The sequence below is a fragment of the Eulemur rufifrons genome, chromosome 2 (assembly GCF_041146395.1).
Source record: "Eulemur rufifrons isolate Redbay chromosome 2, OSU_ERuf_1, whole genome shotgun sequence".
Taxonomy (NCBI): domain Eukaryota; kingdom Metazoa; phylum Chordata; class Mammalia; order Primates; family Lemuridae; genus Eulemur; species Eulemur rufifrons.
The window spans coordinates 90002408-90027478 of record NC_090984.1 but is presented as its reverse complement, the minus strand read 5'-3'; the positions used below and the strand labels follow the sequence as shown (position 1 = coordinate 90027478).

Below are 25071 nucleotides of genomic sequence, written 5' to 3'. Positions count from 1 at the left end.
ATTGGTTGATCTAATCATAGGGAGAAACAGTTTAGGGCAGGGAGGTTGAGGGGAGAGATGTTAGTAACAGAGAAAAGGGGAAGAAACTCTGTGAGAAGATCTATGAGAACAGCCCATCTTTTTTTTTTTTGGATGCCTATTATATGCTTGGCAGTATCCTAAGTGATGTGCAAATTATTTCCTCATTTAATTTTCACACAGACCTGTGAAGGAGATATTATTTATTTCACAGAAGAAATGAAGGCACAAAGAAGTAATGTGCCCAGGCCAATAATGGTGCAAACAGCCAGTCTGGCTTGAGAAACTTGTTCCATTAACTACTATGCTTTGGGAAAGTATAGGAGCACAGTGAAGAAGTAATCAACCAAAGCAAAGAAAAATAAGGAAAGTCTACCAAAGGACCACTCTTCAGAAGTACCTTTTTTTTTTTTTTTTTTTTAAATCAGCACCTAAACACACTGCTTCTGAATGCTGAGTTTAACAGTTGAGTTCAAAGGAAATAAAGAATCTCTATAACACAGAACATCAGTCAGAAGCTTTAGCAATACTCAGTTCCCCTTGAGATATATTCTCAAGGTACTCCATTTCAGTTTTGTAGCTGGTTTGGTGAAGTGATTAGTTCAAAACTTATGAAGTTTCATGATATGACTCTACTGCATCTACTGCTATGACTCTACTGTATTTACAGCTATGATTATAATTCTGAAGATAAAGTTTCCTATGCTCACATATTTGAATTATTAACACTCCACTGAAATCTAAAAAATAAAAACAGAAACCAATCCCTCTGCCCCCAAATCCTGTATTCCTATGGACTTTTCCCCCACTACTCTGAAAATGCTTCTCAATTTTTCATTAATTAAGCATAAACCTTAAAGAAGAAGACCACTCCTTACTGGGAGTTTGGGCATAAGAAATCATGAGTTTACAAAGATAATTATCCTTTTTGTTAAACATTTTATATAAACATATGAAGACAGGATTACTTGCAGCTATTTTAAAGACAGAATTAGGGTTTCAGCACTTGGGGGAAGTTTAGCAATTTCTTAAAGGATTAGTCAGTCATCCCTAAATAAACAGATGCATTTGGGAAGAAATAATAAGTTCGCCTTTCCATCTAAGAGAGATTCAATTTTATTTCAAACGTGTTTTTAGTCATAGATAGTAACTGGTTTATTCTATTCAACATGTCTTATTAATTTGTTGGTCCCACTAAATGTCTAAATGCCATTGAAATTCTATCCCCACTCAAATAGTACACAATACAAGTCTCTTTTTTTTTTTAAAGGACCTTTTTTAAAATCTTGAAAACAATGTCATTTTCCTAATTCATGCATAAATGGAAATCAAAATATATGGGAGAAAATGTTCTATAACTCTAGAAAAATATGCCTTTGTTTTATCATTTACCAAGACCTTAAATTTGAATAAAAAGTGACCAGAATACCTCCTATTCTGAAAAAGTTATAATTTTATAATCAAATTTCAATAGAAATCATTATTAAGAAAAACATTATTTTAAAAACTTTAAAAAAAATGACACATTACCAGTAAATGTTGTCAAATAAGGTACTTGTGAAAAAGACTCTCCTTCCAAATTTCCTGTACTTCTCTGAAGTGTTTTCTAGAATTTCTGGACAATACTGCTCAGTCTCAAAAAAGCCGCAGTTTCACTACAGACACACTGATCAGCAGATGGCGCTGTAACAGCATGCCCAATCCCAGTTTCCCAAGAGAATACAAACTAGTGCATGGGAAGGAAAGACTGAGTACTTCACTATCCTACCAATAAACAAATAAACAAATAAATGAACAAGAAGAGAATAAATTCAAATAGTTTCTAACTTACCTAATATTAAATTTTGAATTTGTCAAATACTGAGAATTTGAGGTTTTTACAGTTCTCAACTGAAACTAATCTTATTTATACCTTTCTGTTTATAAGATTTAGAAACTCCCACCTGAGTACATAAAAGGATACTGGGGTTCTCTTTAAACCTAGAATCCCACATTGAGGTATTAGTAAAGGCTGCCAGAGTAAGGCTCGTGGGTTCTGTACAATACTGAAAAATCTGGGTCATTCTAGCAATTTCAGGGGGTTTACCTGAGACTACTAATGTTTAGGGTTCTCCTTTCACAATATGTAACAGTGATTAAATCTTTAATCTCCTTTAAAGAACTGGGGCTTTGAAGAACTGAGGAAAGAACAAGCTAACCGTAGTAGTCCTTCATATTTATAAGAGAAAAACAAAACTTTAACATTCTCTTAGGAGCCACTCATCTTTCCACATTTTGAACTGGACAAAATATGAAACCAGATATAATATCAATTGACTTTGTTTTTATCATGTTCTTGTAAGAATTAATAGGACTTTCTCTGGCTTGATTAAGAATCTGAGGTGAGGTTTACTGTTTTGATTTCTAGTGATATTCTAGCCTACTGAATGGTCTATCTCAAGAGTTCAAATGAACGTGAAACTAACTATTTACCTTAGTTTTTAGGAAAAGAATCACATAATGTAAATCAGAGGAACTATGTGAAAACCACCTATACTTATTTTCTACTACAGTTCTTAATCCTTTTACTAGTTAGTTCACCAGATTCAAACTCTCTAAGCCAGAATTCTCTTGCCTGTAATAGCATTAAATATTAAAACTTTCAGATGTCTGTTTTCTGACTTTGTGTCCAGTAGCAATGACTCCAGCAAATACTACTCCAGCTCCTGAGGAAATGGACAGCAGAGGGCTACCACGGGCTCTGGCCTATTTCAGTCCCCCAATTCATTAGTGTTGGGAAAAGATCAGGAATTGCTTTTAAGTAGTAATTTACTATATGGCTCTTCATTTTCTAAAGGCAAAGATTTCTAGAACCTTAGAATAAGAGTGCTAAATTTAGTGAGTTGTATTTTTTCCATTAAAAGATTTAGAGATTATTTGAAGACTAGATATTTCCAATTAATTTGTTAGATCACACTAATGCCTTGTGACTAATACTTGGTGTCTGATTGATCCTGGGGGAAAAAATATTTTCTGTGAAGTTCTGACAGTAGATTCTTTCCTAAATAAACTATATGCTTATTTATATTTTCTGTGATCTTCTCTCCCTGGTTGATCAATCAACTCCCTTCTTCCTCTTAAACGTGTACTAAGCCAGGTCACTAGCTTTTCCCTCTCTCCTTTCGTCTCTTATTCTTTCTTTTCCTCCTATAATAAATATTACTTAATGAATGCCTACTATGTGCTAAGTACTAGCGACATAAATGAATGAGCAAATTACTTTGATTTATGGAATATGGAGATGTAGGAAATAAACTGGGTCTTTGCTGAAAGACCCATGGAACAATTTTTTTTTTTTTTTTTTTTGAGACAGGGTCTTACTGTGTTGCCCAGGCTGGAGTACAGTGGTGCAATCATAGCTCATTGTAGCCTCAAATTCCTGGACTCTAGGTATGCTCCCACCTCAGCTTTCTGAGTAGCTGGGACTGACTACAGGCATGTGTCACCATGTTAGGCTCATTAAAAAAATTTTTTTCCTAGAGATGGAGTCTTACAATGTTTCCCAGGCTCACAAGAGCAAGCTTCCAATTCTATTAAAATAATGACTTGTGCATATCTAGCAAAGAAAAAAGAAAAAAAAAAACTCTGAAAATACTTATTCAGTTATTACACAGTGAGGTCTCAATAAATAAACTTTTAACCAACATGAAGAATATCATGAGAACATCATTCTAAAAACTAGATAAATATTACTAGCTCTTCTGAATTTAAGGGACATTAAAAATTACTGTGACTGCTAGGTGTGGTGGCTCATGCTTGTAATCCTAGCACTCTGGAAGGCAGAGGCAGGAGGGCCTCTGGGACTAGCCTGAGCGAGAGACCTCGTCTATACAAAAAATAAAAAAATTAGCCCGGTATGGTGGTGCACACCTATAGTCCCAGCTACTCCAGGGGTTGAGGCAGTTGAGCACTTGAGCCCAGGAGCTGGAGGTCGCAGTTAACTATGATGATGCCACTGCACTCTAGCCCAGGTGACTAAGCAAGACCCTGTCAAACAAACAAACAAACAAACAAACAAACAAAAAAACAGAAATTTGCTGTGATTGTTCCTAAATCACTTTTTAAAAATAGTTCCACAAATTGTCTTCAGCGGAGATGGGGCAATTAGAATAATCAACTGTAGTTGAACAGCAATTGCCTGATGCTGAGAATCCACCCTTTAAAAGCTCTGTATTTCTGCTTATCATTAGGACTATGGCATTTCAGATGGGAGTCTCCATCCTCCACCTTTGCCAGCAAAGTAATAAACTTCTCTTTCCTTCTCCTCAAAAAAAAAAAAAAAAAAAAAAGTTCTACAATAAGCAAGCAAACCAACAAACGTAAAGAGTTGAGAAAACTCATGATTTATCCACCACCAAATGCAAGAATCCTTTCTAAAACATTCTGATAATTGACCAATCAGCTCTGAATGTTTTCAGGGATAAGAAGCATTTCCAAAGGTGTGCAGGCCATCCTCATTATTACACAGCTTAGTTACAAAGGTATTCCAAACCAGCTTCTCTGTAGATGTCTTTCCATTAGAACCAGTTCTGCCTTCTAGAACAATAATGAATCAGTCTAGAGTCTTTTTCGTATTTCATGTTTAGCCTTTCAAAGATTTGAAGCCAGTGATCAGTCTAGCATTCCCCTTTTCTCTTCTTGATACATGTATCTATAATACTAAAAGTACTTGGAAATAGATCATACTAATCGTTTCAGCACCACTCAGCTCAACAAAGGTTTATGAAGTCCAGGTATTGTGCAAGGTGCTGGGAGTGTACAAAGAGAAATGAGACATGATCCTTACCTTAAGGAGCTTACAATACAGTGGGTGAGCATATACAGGGATAACTTAAATCTAATAATAGCAAGTGCTAAAAGAGTCATGTCTAATAATAGTTACAAACAAGATTAGAGAACAAGGAAGGAATCAAGGTGAAAGATACAGAAAATACAACAGTAGACATTTGTGCTAGGGTCACAAATTTGGATCCAAATTCCTTAACTGAACATTCTACATAAACTGTTAAACTAATTCAATTAAACTGTTCAATCTAATCTAAATAAAATGTGATAGTTCTTAGTACCTATACAGAGAGGATAATGAGGGATAGAAAATGTCAAAATATACATTCATAATCAGAAACATTTTAAGGGTACAGTTAAGTAATACATATTTGCTAAAAAAAATTATTCTAAAACATCTTACAATCAATGACGTTATGTAAATACATAAAGGAAGAGACTGGTCTTCCTGACTTCTATCGTCAAGTGTGAAGCAGTGTGAGTTAGGAGAAAATTATTTGGTATAGCATGCAGGAAAGAATTCTACTCGTTTGATAAATTTTTTTTTCATGAAAAAGAATTAAAACATGAATATTCAGGATTCCAAAACAATGGCAAGCACAATTCATTGATGGAATGTTAATTTTTCCTTGACCAAAAAACCCATTAATGATGGAATTAGAGTATCAGAATTGAAATTTACTAAAATGTTATCTTTAAATTATTTTAAACTGTTACATGTAAAAAATAAGATGAAAATGTCCTCAGATCATATCCTATGTAAGAACTAACTTTGTCTGTATTTTCCTTTAAGCTAATAGCATTTATTTAACGATCCAGTCAATGGTAAAAGAAAATTAAGATATTATTCAACATTATGCAACTTCTTCACAACATATGCATACGTGATTCCCATACTTTAGATTTAAATGTTTAATACATTTAGTCAATAGCTGTCTATAACCAACAGTAATTTTATTTCTACATAGTTCTTAATATTGAGATTGGCCAGGCACAGTGGCTGACACCTATAATCCTAGCACTCTGGGAGACCGAGGCGGGAGCATCGCTTGAGGTCAGGAGTTTGAGACCAGACTGAGCAAGAGTGAGACCCTGTCTATACTAAAAAATAGAAAAAATTAGCTGGGAAACTGAAAGAGAGAAAGAAAGAAAGAAAAAATTAGCCAGGTGTGGTGGTGCACACCTGTAGTCCCAGCTACTCAGGAGGCTGAGGAAAGAGGATCGCTTGAGCCCAGGAGTTTGAGGTTGCTATGAGCTAGGCTGATGCCACAGCACTCTAGCCCAGGCAACAGAGCAAGACTCTGTCTCAAAAAATAAATAAATAAATATCTAAAGATACCTATGTCCACAGAGGTTCAGGTTCCCAGCTAGACCTGTAGTAAGGCAAGAAACCAAAGGAAGTAAATTATTTCCATCATATCTATGCATAAGAGGTCCACTTTCAATTCCTTACCTCCAATATTCTGAATTATTATGGTGCCTGCCACCACCACCTATAAAAGAACAAATATATTCAGAAGATAAAAGGTGAAATAATATAACGATTAGTATTTTATTAATATCAAATAACTATTACTAAAAAATAGATGCATAAGTCATGAGTGAAGAGAAATTGGAAAGAATAAATTTTGTCAGTCATTCATAATATATAAAATTAATAATCATTACATTAAAAAAAGCCTTTTTTTTATAGTTCCATGGTTACTATAAGGAATATTTTTGAAATTTTTCTTGGCAGTCATTTTTAAATAGTTAAAAATATTAAAAGCTAGTAATAATGATTATCGAAGTACAAAAATTAAAACTCAATCTATGGGATGGGTGTGTTATTCTCTCTTTCTTACTGGTTTTACTACACTGGTTTAGTAGGGAGACCAAGACAAGTTGGGATGTGCTGTGCCAAGGCTGTATTGCCTAAAATGAAATGATATAGTTTTCTGAGTACATCAGCATAGCATACACCCAGCCTTTGAGCATCTCAGTCCCAGGGTTTAATAAAGACTAGAGCAGAAAATTATAAAGACCAAACACTCTCAGATCCTGAAAATGTAGGCAAAATATTTCCAACACAAAAATGTGACATAAGTTGGGCATAAGATAATAGGAGGTGGCAAGAACTGTACTATATTGGAAAACTCCTTCCCTTTCAAAATGGGGCAGCTGCTACTCAGCTCTCACCAGTTGATGGCATGTGAGAATGTGGATCTAATATAAGCAGATCTTCTGATTTTCCAAGGAAAGTCAGAGATTGAATTTTTTTCAAATTTTCATGACTCAGTTGGTAACCATTTAAAAATAAAAAAGATTTGAGCCCAACAAAATTCAGTCTGCAGGCTTGGTAGCTTGTCATCTTTGATGAGATTCCTGGGAAACTCAAGGTAGTCAGATATGCTCAGAGGAAATGGTAAAACATTGTGCTTCTACTTGGGCCTTTCAATCAGTCAAATCTTAGTGTATCAGAACTTTTAATGTATGTTTGGAGCTGATTAGCTAGCCAGCATCATTCAGTCCTACATGGATTGAGAACAGATCATCCTTTAGGCCCATCTATATTAGGAGTTCCATCAATGGCAGAGCAGAAACAAGCTAAGTTACTGGGTCCTATGGGTGTTGGGGTTTGCAGAGGAGGGCTAATGATATGGAAATTTAGCAAGGTGTCTTTGGAGATGTGGTGGTTGCCACTCTAATGTTTTCCAGAAGGAACTTTGTGTCTCAATCCATTTAAAAATTAGTTTCAAAATGCCAGTTATTTGTGCAAAGACTATTTTGAACTTGTGTATACTATCTTCGGTACAAATGATATCTAGTGTCAGCTATACATAAAATTTGGATATCTTTTCTATTAATATATTGTAAAATGCAATAATGTCAACTTACTGATGATTATTTTTCCATTCTTTGGCTGAATTTAATTATTCACTATCTAGAAAACCAGAATATCTACCTACCTACCTCTATGTCTACTTAATTACTTATGTCTTCAGTGCCTAGCACAGTGCATGGCACATAGTATTTGATCGATAAATATTTGTCTGATGAGTATACATCAATTTATAGGCACTTTAAAAATCTTCCTTAAAAAGTTAACACTTCAAAAATATTTTTTTCATTCTCAGAACAATATTATCCTATCATATATAATATCTATATCATATCTAGAGAGAAGGAAATAGGAAAGTTTCAACCCAATTTTGGAAGTGAAGAGGAAATATACAAGCAAATAACAACACTCCTCCGCATTCAGAGTATGCTTTGTCTAGTGCACCTACATACTATGAACAGGGTACATACATAAAAATGTTAATGCAACTCCTCTAGCATTGTGGGAAAAGGAGACTCTCAACAATCCATACTCTTTTAGGCTTTGCTGCTATGCAAGGACTGCAGGAAATACTAATGTGAGATGACAGTAATGTTGGTGTGATACTTAGAGTCATGTTTGTAGATCACACAAAATTACTTGGGGAATTTTCTTATACGAATACATTTTCTTCTTCTTCCTTGGTGACAGATGTAGGATACTGACCACTGATTACACTAAACATTCTGATCTCTAGAAAACAGAAATTATTACCAAGGATGATTAATAAAATCCTTTACTCTCAAGTAACATAATTGTGTTTTGTTCAAGTTTCAGGTTATTAAAGTCCAAGTGATGCTGCTACATAGTATATGATTTAAACATTCTCTTTTGTACTTTAAAAACAAAATTAATTAGAATGTAAATACAGGTTTTCCTCCCCATTACATAGCTATATCTTTTCCTCCAAGATTCACTTCTTAGAAGTTAGTTTAACCATCTGTAAACATATTATCTTTTTAGATTAAAAATAAAACAAACCAAAAAAATGATAAGTATTTTAGGTAGTACAAATGTTAATTAGCTCAATTTAGCCATTCCACAATGTCCACACATTTCAAAACAACATGTTGTGTGTGATAAAATTAATTTTAATTTGTCAATCAAAAAATAAACAAGGCCGAGTGCGGTGGCTCACGCCTGTAATCCTAGCACTCTGGGAGGCCGAGGCGGGTGGATCGCTCAAGGTCAGGAGTTCGAGACCAGCCTGAGCAAGAGCGAGACCCCATCTCTACTAAAAATAGAAAGAAATTATATGGACAACTAAAATATATATAGAAAAAATTAGCCGGGCATGGTGGCGCGTGCCTGTAGTCCCAGCTACTCAGGAGGCTGAGGCAGTAGAATCGCTTGAGCCCAGGAGTTTGAGGTTGCTGTGAGCTAGGCTGACGCCATGGCACTCACTCTAGCCCGGGCAACAAAGTGAGACTCTGTCTCAAAAAAAAAAAAAATAAAAAAAAAATAAATAAAATAAACAAAAACACAAGCGACAGATTTTCAAACAAAAGGAAAAATTCCTATTTGGAACCAAAATTAATATGGGTTTTGAAGTATAGTAGCTCTTCAGAAATTAAAAAAAAAAAAAGCTACAGCGCTGATCGTAATGTTTAACTCCTGATTACCTATAGAAGAAGACAGTGTTTTTCCCTATCTCTTAAACAGTTTAGTATGCCTATCACAAATGAATGCTAGTGCCCAAGACAAGTTGCTATTATTTGCCTTATTCTGAGCAGGAAAAGCAGTAGACTTAGAGTCTGGAGTCCTAGGATGTAGTACTGATTTTATGTAATTGGTGATAAATAGGCCCCTTAATTTCTTTGGTCCTTAACTTAATTTCCTCATCTATAAATGAGAGGATAACTAGATAATCTTGCAGCACTGTTCAACTCTTAAGTGATACGATCTTCTAATGACTGGTTTTGTATACAGCCATGCTATAATCTTGATGCTACGCTGCTTTCTTCTTTTGTCTTTATGAGAATTTATTCAAAGAATACAATCAAAATTAATATGGAAAAGTTAAAATGGGCCATTGTTACTCTTTGAAAATTCTTCAAGTCATTGAGCTCCTTCATTGGAATGAAATGTACTAGAAGAGTTAAGTGTTGAATTTATTGATGTATTTTTAGGAAGCATGCATAGAGAGATTTCTTCTCTTTCTCTGCCTGCTCCCATCATTCTGTCTCATCTCACTTTACCTTCCTTTCATTTCCCTAATGTCTTTCTCCTATACATGCTTGTCTCTTTTAATTTGAAACCAAAGCAAAAAATGTCACTTTGGGTTTTGGACATAATAAGGAGAAAAAATTACCTTTCCAGGTAATCCAAATGCAAAGAGTCCAAGATCTTCATAAGATGTTACAGCTGTTAAGAGAAATTACAATTTGCACTTTTATTTATGTTCCACGCCTTAAAAGGAATAAAGTTAATTCCACTATTACAAACTAAGCACAGTATAATTCTTATGACCCAAGTCATTCAGGACTAGACAGAATTATAAGAAACAAACATCTTCGAATAAAGGCAATTGTAAAAAAGAAGGCTAGATTTAACTGGGTATTTTATGTAAAGGTCTTTGATAATTTTCTTCATTAAATTGTTAACTTACACCCCAAAATATAACCTATAAAGCCTATGATTTTCAGATGTCTTAGTATTATACAATGTCTTTTTTTCAGTAGTCATGGTTTTTACTTTTTAAAAAAATCACTGATTCCTTTTATTATGTTTCACTAATGTATCTCATGTTCTGAAAGATTTTATCTGTCAAGCTGTACATATTAATAATTATTTCCCTCTTTGATAAGCGAAATTTTCTGACCAACATATGGTAACTAATATGAACATACAAAATTAATGTAATTTTAATCACCAACTAACAACCATCTATCTATCTGACATCTCTCTGTATTTAAGTTAATCTGTGTAAGCTGATCAGTGGGTAAATTCGTGATTTCTCTCAGGCATTCTGAAGTACTGAAAGTAGCTCAAACAATCTCAATATCAATTTTGTAAATGACTAGCAGTTTAGATCTACCTGCTTTATAGCTATTGGATAGTCAGACTAAGTTTAAAGTAGACGTAACCATTTTTTTGGAAAACTTTTAAAGACATATGGTCTATAAGGATAGGGTCCTCTTAGAATAGGTAGAGCTTTTAAGGTTGTCTGACAATCACCCAGGCTGCATTAATTCAAATGGAATAACTACTCAAGAACAACTGCACTTTTCACTATATAGCACTTGCATACCACACTGTCCAAATGTAAATTTTCATTGGCGATGATTTCTAAAAACTGGATATATAAATAAAGTTAGATAAAGTATAAAAGTTGTATCATACTTTCAGAGACATTCACTTTTCCAGGTACCTAGGATGATGACTGTGTTCATGAAAGAAACAATACTCTTATTTCATAATTAGTAGGGTACAAAGTTTCTTTTTTCATCATAAAACAGTCTTAAATTACATTCTCATGTTACATGTTTAAGAAATGCGGTCACAGAAAAGATGAAAATTAAATGGCGTACAAAAGAACCAAATTTATGTCCTTAGACCATATAGCTTCATGTTTTAACTAGTGGTGGTGTCACTATTGGTATAATCCTATAGTTCGAAAAGTGCTTTACCTTGTGTTTACACTAAAGAGAGGCAGAATAGTAGATACTAAGGCTTGGTACAGCAATACATATTTTCTATGTGTATTAAAGATATAGCTCATCATTTCTCAAAGCCAGTTTTAATATATCCTCTCAAGATATACATGGGTTTTCTTTCATCTGCCACTACATTAACAAAAAACTCCTCTGTACTTTCAGAACAGAAGACCTCTAGGTATATAAAAATAAGCATTTTTAAAACCATGTATGGTCTTTACATATTATAACTACAAAGTCAGAAAAATGTAAGTAGAATGCTGAAAAAATAAGGAGTTTTACTAATTAAGAATGGAAGTTTTAACTTTATTATCCGAGTTCATCAAAGAATTTGGAAACTTTTTGAATGATATGGCTCTTTTAGAAAATGTTTTTACATACTGCTAAATATAGTGCATGAGGACAATTTAGCTTTGAACTTGGGAGACATAACTTGATTATGAGTAGGAATTTTTATGCTTTAATAATAAAAGACTTCAACAATAATTTTACAGGGGTAGATTTTGTATATACTTTAGAGCATATAATTAAGAAGCAGAGTTACAAAACTAAGAACAGGAATTTTTTCCTCCAATGTGAAATGCTGAAATTCTTTTTTCAAACACATATATTCTAAAGTAAATACCATCACAAAAATAATTATTTTAATCAATAAATCTTTACTTTTTTTTAAAACATTCTTAGACTTAATTGATAATGTATACGGACACAATTCCTTACATTTAACATCCCAAAGCCTTGGTATATATATTAAAGCTGAAAATTGTCTAAATATTAGCTTCTCTCTAGTTTAGCATTGAGAAGGTAATTTTGTTATACAGTATGTGAATCAAGTCTCCAGAGGATCTCTGATCTGTCACCCTGAGGCATGAGATTAAAGAAATATCACCGTAGGTTTTTAGCAGCCCTTTCATATTACAGTTAAATGTGTCTATTCTTTCTTAAGAAAAACTTTCCTTCCAAGAATTTAAAGCAAGGAAGCTTTTCAGTGTTACATATGGGATGTATCAAATACCTGTTTTTCAAATGACATATTTTGCATCAGTCAGTGAGCAAATTGTCAAAACAATACTTATCACAAAGTTCAACTGGGGGTTGTTTTATTTTTAAACAACATGAAATTAAGTATAGATTGTATATTTAGTGAACATAAAAAGCAAATACATTTACTATGAGCAAAAATCGTAAGACTGAAAGATTCCAAAAAGAATTGATATTTCAGTTATCTAAATTTAAATAAATTAAACATTTATTCTTACTTTAAAAAATTAAAATACAATCTTTACTGTTCCAGAAAATATCAAACTAACAGCTTAATGAAGACAGTTTTAATTGCAACGCTGACAGTAATGGAATACATTTTAGGAATCTCAAATTTGCTCTCTGGGTCTATTATTTTTTAGTTTTATGAAAATATCTCTATATATAACAAATGTCAGAGTTGAGAATGAAAAAAGTATTAGACTCTTAAAATGGAGACTGAGTACAGTGCTCAAGTCCTAATTCTAGCTTTCCAGTCAGCATGTCTGGCTAGTCATTCAGTTCTGTCACTGTCATCAGACTTCTTTTATGTTGCAAAAATTAGAAGCACTTTTCCATGCCTGAGACGACATGAATATGAATAATGGCTTTTGGATTAACATTGATGCTTTACTAAAATAAAATGTGTACACAGTCAGCCAAATGCTTTATCTCCACATACTTATTTTTTAATGGTTTTCTGGAACATCCTGACATATAAACCAAAACCACACTAGTGGAATACTTTTAAAGTTCTGTTCTGTCATTTGGGCCATTTCTTAAAATGCTGGTAACAGTAAAAAGTGGTACTGACTGTTCAAATCCAATTTGAACAATGAACCTTTATAATATTTAAAACATTTGGCCGGGCGCGGTGGCTCACGCCTGTAATCCTAGCACTCTGGGAGGCCGAGGTGGGTGGATCGTTTGAGCTCAGGAGTTCAAGACCAGCCTGAGCAAGAGCGAGACCCCATCTCTACTAAAAATAGAAAGAAATTATATAGACAGTAAAAATATATATAGAAAAAATTAGCCAGGCATGGTGGCACACACCTGTAGTCCCAGCTACTCGGGAGGCTGAGACAGGAGGATCCCTTGAGCTCAGGAGTTTGAGGTTGCTGTGAGCTAGGCTGACGCCACGGCACTCACTCTAGCCTGGGCAACAGAGTGAGACTCTGTCTCAAAAAAAAAAAAAAAAAAAAAAAAATTTAAAACATTTGACACCTGGGAGCTTGTCTTAGGAAATAAAACTAAAATCAAGAGAAATCATTATATGCAAAGGTATTCATCATGGCATTGTTTACACTGGAAAAATAAAACTATTCTAAATGTTCAACAATGGGAAAATGGTTACATAAATTATAGTAGGTATACCTGATAGAATAATATGTAATCATTAAAAACTATGTTTATAACATGAAAAATGCCATTCTTATTTTAAGTGAAAAAAACACATAAAAAAGAGTGGGATGAATTATACACAAATGGTAATAATGATTGTTTAGTCTTCATTTTCTTGCTTCTTTTTTAGGGGGAGAGGTTTCAAATATTCTACAATGACTATAATGGAAGTAGTAGAATTTTATTTTTGTTTTGTTTTATAGAGAATGGATCTTGCTCTGGCTAATGTGCAGTGGCCCAATCAAAACTCACTGCCGCCTCAAACTCCTGGCCTAAGCAGTCCTCCCACCTCAGCCTCCTGAGTAGCTAGGACTACAAGCACGTGCCACCACGCCTGGCTAATTTTTAAAATTTTTAGTATAGAATGGGTCTCTCACTATGCTGCCCAGGCTGGTCTTGAACTCCTGACCTCAAGTGATCTTCCCACCTTGGCCTCCCAGAGTGTTGGGATTACAGGCATGGGCCACTGTGCCAACTGGAACTTCATTTTTTAAAACCACATTATTTGAATAGTTCCATTTCCTCTACCAAATATCTGATAGGTTTTATTTAAGATGTAATTTTAATTTTCTCTGCTGTTTAGTGTCGAAGTATTGCTTGGTCTGCTAACAGGGGATATTCTTTTTGGCTCTTTCCTAAGATCAACATCTTATGAAAGATGTTTTGAGAGATACAAAAATAAGATGTGGTGATGACTAGTCACATTAACAGCATATTCCTAAAGAACGGGAATAACATTAATTATGAAATTATGAAATTAATTCAGTCTTTTACAGGAATTCATACAAACAGTACTTGGCACAGCCCTTAAATAAACAACTGAAAGTAATCATTAACAATTTATTTTAGGAAATTATTTTTTGATATTAAAGAAATCAATGCTATGTTTTGAGGGGATAGAAAGGCTATAAATCTTAATCAAGTAAGTTGAGGGAAATTTCTTCTTTAATGTACCATCAAGGCACACTTTAGTGCTATTTTGGCTAGATCAAGAGTTTGGCCTCTACAGGAATCATTTGGAAAGCTGCTTCCCATGAAATAGTGGAATATTTCCAGCTAGTTACTCCAGTGTTCTGTCTGCTTTGCATTTTTTCCTCAATGAAATAGGACAATTAATAAACTCTGGTGATAGTACAAAGCCCAAGTTTCAGCAGCAGCAATATTATCTTTGGATTTGGATTGAGAGCCATGAGTTATTCAAATACAGTTCAACTCTCAGAAAGTTGGCCCTTTGCAACATACCCTTATTATTTTGAAATTCTTGTCTTTCTTGTGTTTTCTATCATTTTCCTTCAGCCTTTTTTCTTAGTAATAGTGCCCATTCAAGTCTTTCATTTTTGAACATTCATTATGCAATTTCATTGCCACTTCTGATCTTTCTTAGTATGTGTTTAAATGTCAGTGTATCAAGTGAATGTGGCTTGATTTAGAGTATATCCACGCAGTAAAAGAAAACAGAATGCTAGAATACTAGGAACAGTCTATCAGGTGGCACAGAAACTGTGATATTGCATGCATTCAGGGGATCTGGCATCTCGGTATACTACTTAGCTCTCCAGTGAACAAAATTTACATAGTCATGTCCTATAAAAGTTATTCATTAGTTTTCAACTTTTAGACTCAACCTATAGATACAAACACAAACAACTTAATACGATTACAAAACAGAAAGTAAATATTGTCAACCTTGACAATGTCAGGGTAAAGCAGACAGACTATGGAAAATAGGGAGAGAGCTGGTGAAAGAAAAGATAGGAGCACTGGTATCATATAATAAGGCAGACAGTCAAAAGATACTGGCTAAAATAAAGGTTTAAATGTATTATTTAGAGTTACACAATAATCCATGAAAGAACAATTGAACACAAACTAATGACAGTTAGAAAGGGGAAGGGGAAGGATTAGTGTGCTTGAGCTAAATCTTCACCTTTTGCAATGAAGAGTCAAAAGATAATCTCTTAAATCAATAAATAACAGAAGACTACTATTTAGATGTAGAAACACAATTACCTAAAGAATTAAAAACAAAAAACTCCTTAAATGTAGCTAGCTCTGGGAAGTGGAATAGAAGTAGGGAAGAATGGGTGGGGAACTGCTGCACGTCCTACATAAGTGTGCATATGCATATACACATGTGACCATTTATTACTTTTGATAAAAATAAAAAGGGAATGTTAATTTAAAAATATGTTTAACCCTGCAGAGACTCAAAACCATCCTTTCCTGTAGCCCAACAACAAAAAATTCAGCTTCTGCTCAAGGAAGCACTTACTCTGATGTCAAGGCAAACACTATGAAAGAATCACTAGGAGTAGAGCACACACACGATCTAGCCCAGGGTTTTTCAACAACAACGCTACTTACTGGCCCAGATCATTCTTTGTTGTGGGGGGCCATCCTGTGTATTGTAAGATGCTTAGCAGCATCCCTGGCCTTTACCCACGAGATGCCAATAATACCTCACCTCACTCCACTTCCCCCATCCCCAGGTGTGAAAAGCAGAAATGTCTCCAGACACTGCCAAATGCCCCAGGGGGTAGAAAACAAGATATTTATTAGTAAAAAGAATGAAACAAGGATACTAATCCACTGAAGATGGAGCCACATAATCAGCCCACTTAATTAACTGTGGGTCTACTAATTTATGTTCACTAATCAAAAGAAGAAAAAGATGAAAGAAGATATAGTTTAGACAGCTGACTACCATTCTAAACAGTAAGCTTTGAAATGGTAAATATGAATCTATTGTCTTTCAATCAATTTCAGTTCTTGTGTGTCTCTCATGGTGAGAGCATCTCACAGCGCTGAATGGAATTCATCATAACCCTAAAGCAATCCATAGCCTTCATATGATACTCAAACCAATGCTTGGGAGTGAGCGGGTGGGGAGAGACTATCAGGTCTTTATTGATAAATGATATTGAATACTCTATTTTATAAGCTATATAAGGAATTTTTAAAGATAATTTTACCTATACATAATTTTTGCCTTAGATGTTAATTTTCTAATCCCTCTATAGATCCAATATATCCATCTAATCCTTACCGTGGATCCAGCTTTTATTAAATACCCTGTGTGTCAAGCACATGGCAGAAGCTATGAAAACGATGGTTAATAGCTTGAATATACATTAAATTTTCTAGGAATACAATTACCATGTAAATGCAGGAAAGACTGTAAGTTGTTTTGTTTGGAACTTTGCCAAACACTATTTCCTAAATGGAAAATCACATCACCAAGAGCATTTACTTTGTTTTTATTTCTCCTTTATTTTACAGTTATAGTATTATATTATATATATAAGTAGTATATTAGTTTCCTATGGCTTCTGTAACAAATTATCACAAACTTGGAGGCTTAAAACAACAGAAATTTACCTTCTCACAGTTCTGGAGGCCAGAAGTCCATAATCAGTTTCATGGGGTCAAAATCAAGGTGTCCCAATTGCCCTGATTTGATCATTGTACGCTGTATGCTTGTATCAAAGCATAACATATACTCCATGAATATGTACAATTATTATGTATCAATAAAAAATTAAAAAAAAAATCAAGGTGTCAGCAGGGTTATGCTTCTGAAGGCTTTAGAGAGAATCCATTCCTTGTCTCTTCCAGCTTCTGGTAGCTGCTCACTTGCCTTGGTTTCTGGTCATATCACTCCAATCTCTGCCTCAGTGGTCACATTGCCTTTTCCTCTTCTGTCCACAATCTTCCCCATGATACATGTGATTGAATTCAGAGCCCACCAGGATAATTCCCCCATCTCAACATCCTTAACTCAGTCACATCTGCAAAGTCCTTTTTTGCCATATAAGGTAATGTCCACAGGTTCCAGGGATTAGGACGCGGCTATCTTTTAGGGGGGCATTATTCAGCCTATCTACAGGTAGGTTATAATATCTATGGGAGTTTCATTTCAGATAGCAAAGGGAGCATTTAGAAAATATTTTTTATAAAAGAAGGTATTGAGAATCACTGCCAAAGAAGATTTTTACTTAAAACTTTGCCTTTAATTAAAAAATGGGGAAGAAAAAAGGGACATTTCACTCCTTTATTTCTTTATCATTACTAGAAATTAAAATCTTCATAAAAGAATGCAACCTTCTTTAGAAAGAGGAATATAGGGGACCATGTTCTCTTTCTCAGAGAAAGAGGCTATGTTCAGAGCTCTAGGAAGCACCAAAATTCTCTTTGGAAGCGAAAAGTGGCGAATTCCAGTATCAACATTGACCCTTTCAACAGCCTCAGTGGCTTCTCACTGCCTCAGCAAAACCCCCAAATTCTTTAGGATCTAAGATTAACTCTCCAGTTTAATTTTCTCCTTTGTACCTTGCATACTAGTGACAGTGAACTATTTTTGGTACCTTAAATATGCAATATATGTCTTTGAATCTTCGCACATGCTAGAATATTCTCTCTTGCCTTATCTGCTAGTCAAATTCCTTTTTAGCTCAGTTCTCTAGGAATACTTACTAACCCTCACCCTCCAACTTAGACAGGACTAATCACTCCCGTCTCTGAGTTATCACTATACCTTGTATATATTTAAATTGTTACATTTATCACACTACATTATAAATTATTTGCTTATGTATTTGTCTCTCCTATTAGACTATGACTATTTTCAAGGAAGTAACTGGTTCTTATTTATCTCTGTATTACTAATAGATAAAAGACTATTGAATGAATGAATCCCTATCCTGCACTTTAGTTCTAAGACCTTTCCACTTACATTTCCTTCAAAGTCCACATATCCAAAACTGAACTCTTTTTATTTTGAACCATCTCCTCCTACTGTGTTTCTATCTCCATTAATGACACTATCATTAAGCCAGTGGCCCAAGGCAGAAATCTGAAAGATATACCAGACATCTCCTTCTCCCTTACTCTTCACATTTACTTGGATATCAGCTCCTCTCAACTGTAACTCTCCCTCAACCCCCATTTCTTAACCTGTTTCTTTATTCTGTTCACCTTGCTACTACCTTGGTTCAATCCGTATTTTATTCTTAGACTTTTGTAACAGCTATCCCTGACTGCTAATCTACCCAGGTACTGTCAGTGCAAATTAGAGCTAGACTAAATGAGAAAGGTGCTCCCTTCAGGCAGAGGAATAAGAAAAGGGCTTCCATCCTGAACAGGATCCTGAGGGCAAACATGACCTGGAGAATGGGCTATACCTGTGTGAAAAGAACTACTCCAGCCTGAAGGTGGTGTATCTGCTGCTCAGTTGATATCCTGGGAATCCCCTTCACTTTCTCCTATGCTAGATTCTCTGTTTTTTTGTTACTATCTAACTTTGGTAAAGGATATCCTCCATTGCTCACTAAGTAAGGGTGCATAAGAGATAATTTTTTGAGATCTTGCATATATGAAAATGTCATTGGTCAAATTTCACACTTAAATGATGGTTTGGCTGAGTATAGAATTCGATATTGAAATCATTTTCCCCAAGAATTTTGAAGGCATTCTTTTACAGTCTTCTAATTTACAGTATTATTTCTGGGAAGACCTTTGCAATTATGGTTCTTGACTCATTGTAAGAAAATGTTTTTGTTTGTTTCTTCTCTCATAAGTTTTTAGGATATTCTCCTTATAACTGGGTTTCTGATCATTCACATGTGTCTTGGTAAGAATTATTTTAAAAGCATTACATTGGATATTACAAGGAACCCTTTTAATCTGGAAACTAATTTCCTTAAGTTACATCATTCTTTTTTGTATTATTCTGTTGATAATTTTCTACCATCCCATTTATCTTTTTTCTCTTTGTAGAATTCCTATAATTTCATGTTGGACTTCCTGGACTGATCCTCTAATTTTCTTATCTTTTCTCTCCCATTTTCCAGCTCTTTGTCTTTTTTCCCCCCTAGGAAATTTCCTTAACTTTTCCAACCCAACTGCTAAATTAATTTTATTTTTTACTTCCAAGGCTCTTGTGTTTTCTGAACATATCCTTTTTATAATTTCCTTTTCTTGTTTCACAAGGATACAATATCTTCTTTTTATTCTCTGAAGTTATTAAATACAGTAATTTTTTAAAAAGTTTTCCTCTGGTCCCTGCATTATCTATTTCCTCTTCTCCTCTGAGTTTGTTTCTTTCTTTCCTTATTTGTGTTTTCTTTAACAGATTTTATTTTTAGTGCAATTTTAGGTTCACAGCAAAATTGAGCAGGAAGTACAGAGAATTCCTATATACCTTCTGCCCCCACACAGACAGCTTCCCCAACTATCGACATCCCACACAAGAGTGGTACATTTGCTACAACTGATAAACCTACATTAACATGTCATTATCACATGAAGTTCATAGTTTACATTAGAGTTCACTTTTGGTGCTACACATCCTATAGGTTTTGACAAATGTATAATGACATATATTCACCATTATAGTATCAGTCATTTCACTACTCTAAAAATCCTCTTTGTTCTGCCTATTCATCCCTTCCTCCCTGCTAATCCCTGGCAACCCAGTGATCTTTTTACTTTCTCCATAGTTTTGCCTTTTCCAGAATGTCATACACTTAGAATCATATAGTATATAGCCTTTTCAGATTGGTTTCTTCATTTTATTATTGTATATGTTTAATGCACACAACATGATGTTTTGATATACATAGTGATATGATTACTACAGTCAAGCAAATTAACATATCCATCCTCTCAGATACTTATGTTTCCTTTCCTTTTCCTTCTTTTCTTTTTCTTTCTCTCTCTCTCTCTTTCTCTTCCTTATGGCAAGAGCACCTGAAAACTACTTTCTTGGCAAATTTCCAGTAAAAAATATAATACTAACTATAGTTATCGTGCTGTACCTTAGATCTGTAAACTTATTCATCCAATATGACTGCAACTTTATACCTCTGATCAACATCTTCCTATCCATAACCCCTGTCGTACTGTTTCTATACATTTGACTTTTTAAGATTCCACATGTAAGTGAAATCTCGCAGTATTTTTCTTTCTTTGGCTTATTTCACTTAGCATAATGTTCTCCAGGTCCATCTATGTTGTTGAAAATGGCAGGATCTCCTTCTTCTTTAAGGCTGAATAATGTGCCATTGTACACATATACCACAATTTCTTTACTCATTCATCTACTCAAAGACATGTAGGTTGTTTCTGTATCCTGGCTATTGTGAATAATTCTGCAATGTACAGGGGAGCATAGATATCTCTATAAGGTACTGATTTCATTTCCTTTGAGTATACCCTGAAGAAGACTTTCTAGATTATATAGTTTCTTTCACTTGGTAATATGCATTTAAGATTCCTTCATGCCTTTTCATGGCTTGATGGTTCATTTCTTTTTAGTGCTAAATACTATTTCATTATGCAAATATATCACAGTTTATCTATTTGTCTTTTGAAGAACATTTTGGTTGCTTCCAAATTTTGGCAATTATGAATAAAGCTGATATAAATATCTCTGTGCAGGTTTTTTGTATAGACGTAAGTCTTGAACTTACTTGGGTAAACAACAAGGAACACTACTGCTGGATTATATGGTAAGAGTACTTTAGTTAAAAAAAAAAAAAGAGTACTTTAGTTTTGTAAAACAAACAAACAAACAAAAAAAACCTGCCAAACTGTAATCCAAAGTGGCTGTACCATTTCGCATTCACAACTGCAATGAATGAGAGTTTCTGCCATCCCACATCCTTGCCAACATTTGGTACTGTCAGTGTTTTGGATTTTTACCATTCTAACAGATGTGTAGCGGTATCTCATTATTAGCTTTTGTTTGTGTGTAGAGCTGTTTTAGTATGTATCTCTCACGTTAAAGATTTTCCTGAAATGTCTGGTGATACTGGATATCTCTTGACATAAGTGTGAGGCACTAAAAGGCTAAACAGAAGCTCTTTATGCATAGACGAGGCTTATTAAGTGGTAGGCTTAATTATATAATGATCGAACAGAAGGAACTCAGCTCTTTCTTGGAGGGCCCTCTTGTAGCTATAGGTTTTTTCTCTTGGGTAGGAGACATTCTGTAGAAAGTACTTCTCCAGTCCCTTGAGTAGAAGCCTTGGTGCCAGCTTTCTCAGAATTCCTACTAACTGGGATTCTCCTTCAGTTCATAGACTTTCACTTAATCTCCCTGTTATCAGTAAGATGATCCTGCCCATAACTATATCTAATATCTATGAATACAGAGTCCTTTTCATTTATCTTCTTCAGAGAATAAACTTCCAGGTTTCTATAATGGTAGGGAAATGGTAGCACGGTGTATACGGAAAGTAGACACTAGAGTTAAGCTGCCTAGTTCAAATATTAGCTCTTTTAACTAACTAGCTGTGCTACTTTGAGCAAGCTACTTAATCTCTCAGTGCCTCAGTTTTCTAATTTCTAAAGGGGATGTAATAATAGCTACCTCATATAGTTATTGTGAGATTAATACATGCAAATCTCTTAAAATAGCACTGAGCACACAGCTCAATAAATGTCATCTTAAAAAAAAAAAGAGATGACTAACATGGGAACAGCATTATTGTATTTGTATCTCACACTCAGTCCCCAGATGAAGATATGTTCACTGAGTGGAATGCAAGCAGGATTATCCAGCACTGCTTAAACCATTGTCTTCTCCCTCCTCTTTTGAATTACATGAATTAAAATTATATGAATTTAAATGCATGTTATGATTCAACTCCACTGTAATCCTAAAGAGGGGTTATGGCCTAATTTACACAGTAACAAGAAAAAAGGAGAATTAGACAAATCTGAGAAATATTTATAAAATTGATTAGTAATTGGGTGAGTGAATGAGGTAAAGAAGATATAAATTAGGTGGTATCATTCATTGAGGTAGGGTACAGGAAGAGGAGTACATCTGAGGTATCACACATGAAAGATCAATTTAATATTAAACACGTTAAGCCTACAATGCCTCTGGAACATCTAAGTGGAAAAGTTCGATTGCAGCTGACACGTGCATTGGGAGCTTGGATTGAAATCATCACCCCATACTTGTTAGTTAATCTATAAAAGTTTATAATGTTATTCAGAGACAATATGCTATAAGGATGGACAAAGATAGAATACTAGTGGGGCAGAGACTGCTGGTTGTCTCTTCCTTCTACCCGAGTAATTGAACCCTTTTAGTTGGACTCATTGCCACCTTTAATAAAAACTACATTTTCCAAGCCTCTGAGTAATTGAACCCTTTTAGTTGGACTCATTGCCACCTTTAATAAAAACTACATTTTCCAAGCCTCCTTGCAATTTAGTATGGCCATGTGGCATTCTAAGTTCTGGCAACAAGAAGAGGGAGTCTTAAGTGGGGGCATCCCTTTCTCTTTCTGTTATCCAGAATGTGGATGTGATGGTTTGCAATCTAGAAGTCATCCTGGACCTCAAGGATGTTCAGATGCATACAAGAATGGTGGAACAGAAAGAGAGATGTCTGCATACTTGATGGCACTGTAAGTCAACCATAGCAGCCTTGAACTGCATACCTATAGATAGCTTCTCCATTAAAGAAAAATAAATTTTTACCTTAAGTCATTATTTTCTGGATCCCAATTACTCACAGTCAAATGTATTTCCTAATGCTACAACTGAGAATGACCAATGATAGTGATAATGCTAGCAGTCATTTATTGAATATTTAATTTATAAGTACTACATGGAAAAAATAAAGCTGAGAAAAGGGTAGAGAGTGTTTGGGATGGAACTAGTTGCAATTTTAAATGAAGCTGTCCAAAAAGATCCCACGGAGAAGGTAAGATTTGTCAAAGGCTTGAAGGTAGTGAGGGAGCAAGCCATGTGGAAATCTGGGGGAAGAAACATCCAAGCAGAGAGCACGGTAAGTACAAAGGTATGGAGGCAAAACACTACCTGGTGTGTTTGAGGAATAGTAAGCACCACTCTAGAGCCAGACTGTGTGGGTCTGGATCCTGACTCCTCCACTTCCTAATTGGGTGACCCTGAACAAGTCACTTTAACCTCTCTGTGCTGCAGTTTCCTCATTTTAAAAATGGGAATAATAAAGGTATTTATATAACAGTATTGTTATAAGAATTAAATGAATACTTGTAAACATTTGTAAAGTTCTTAGAATGATGTCTGGCATAAAGTAAATGCTATGTAAGTAAATATTACATAAAATAAAATGAAAATAAACAGAGAACAGAAAGTACTAGAAGATAAATCAGGGAGATAAAAGCAGAAGCATACTATGTTGGTTGGACTTTGTAAGAATTTTCACTTTTACTTTGAGTGAACTAGGAAGCCATTGGAGGATTTTGAGCAAAGAAATGCTATGATCTAACTTATAATAACAGGATCATTATGTTTGTTGTGTTAAGAATATAGTGTAGTGAACAGAGGTGGAAGTAAGGAAACAAAAAGGTAACATATTACTATTGATGGTAGCTTAAAGGTGGGCAGTAGCAGCTGAGTGAGAAGGAATCAGATTATTGATTTTTTGAAGGGAAGGGAACAAGATATCATGGATTGGACATGGAGAATGGAGGAGAAAAAAGAGGAATCCAGAATAATTCCAAGATCTTTGGTCTAAGCAACTAGAAGGAAGACATTACCATTTACTTATTAATAGATGGAAAGAGGAGAAAGTATAGATTGGCAGTATAAAGATGGAGAGTTTGATAAATCTGAGATATATATTAGACATCCAAGTGATGTCATAGAATCAATTGGATATGAGACTGAAGTTCAGGGGTTCCAGGCTAGGGATATATATTTTAGAGTCATCATGAGCCCAAAAGGGAATGTAAACGAGATCAGAAGAATCGTCCCAGAGGTACTCCAATGTTTATCGCCTAAGGAAATGAAGAGAATTCAGCAGAAGAAAAGAATAGGAGTGTTCGGCCGGGCGTGGTGGCTCATGCCTGTAATGCCAGCACTCTGGGAGGCTGAGGCGGGAGGATCACTTGAGGTCAGGAGTTTGAGACCACCTCAGGAACAGTGAGACCCCATCTCTACTAAAAATAGAAAGAAATTAGCCAGACAACTGAAAGTAGAAAAAATTAGCTGGGTGTGGTGGCGCACGCTTGTAGTCCTAGCTACTTGGGAGGCTGAGGCAGGAGGATTGCTTGAGCCCAGGAGTTTGAGTTTGCTATGAGCTAGGCTGATGCCACGGCACTCTAGCCTGGGCAACAAAGCGAGACTGTCTCAAAAAAAAAAAAAAAAAAAGAGTAGGAGTGTTCAATGAAATAGGAAGTAAACCAAGAGAGTGTGAATAAAGTGTTTCACAGAGGAAGGAGTTATCAACTGTGTCACATGCTGCTGACTTGTCAAGTAAGATGAAGACTGAGAACTGACCACTGGATT

At 34.9% G+C, this 25071-nt stretch overlaps 1 protein-coding gene across 1 annotated transcript in view; it reads right to left on the bottom strand.

Annotated features, from left to right (window-relative positions):
* The window catches only part of SLC38A6 (solute carrier family 38 member 6), a 61712-nt gene that overhangs the window by 28377 nt on the left and 8264 nt on the right, over nt 1–25071 (bottom strand). Inside the window, exons 4-5 of the mRNA XM_069465034.1 lie at nt 10014–10066; nt 6296–6335 (exon numbers count right to left, since the gene is read on the bottom strand). Coding sequence (XP_069321135.1) covers nt 6296–6335; nt 10014–10066 — 93 coding nt within the window. The remainder of the gene's footprint in view (nt 1–6295; nt 6336–10013; nt 10067–25071) is intronic.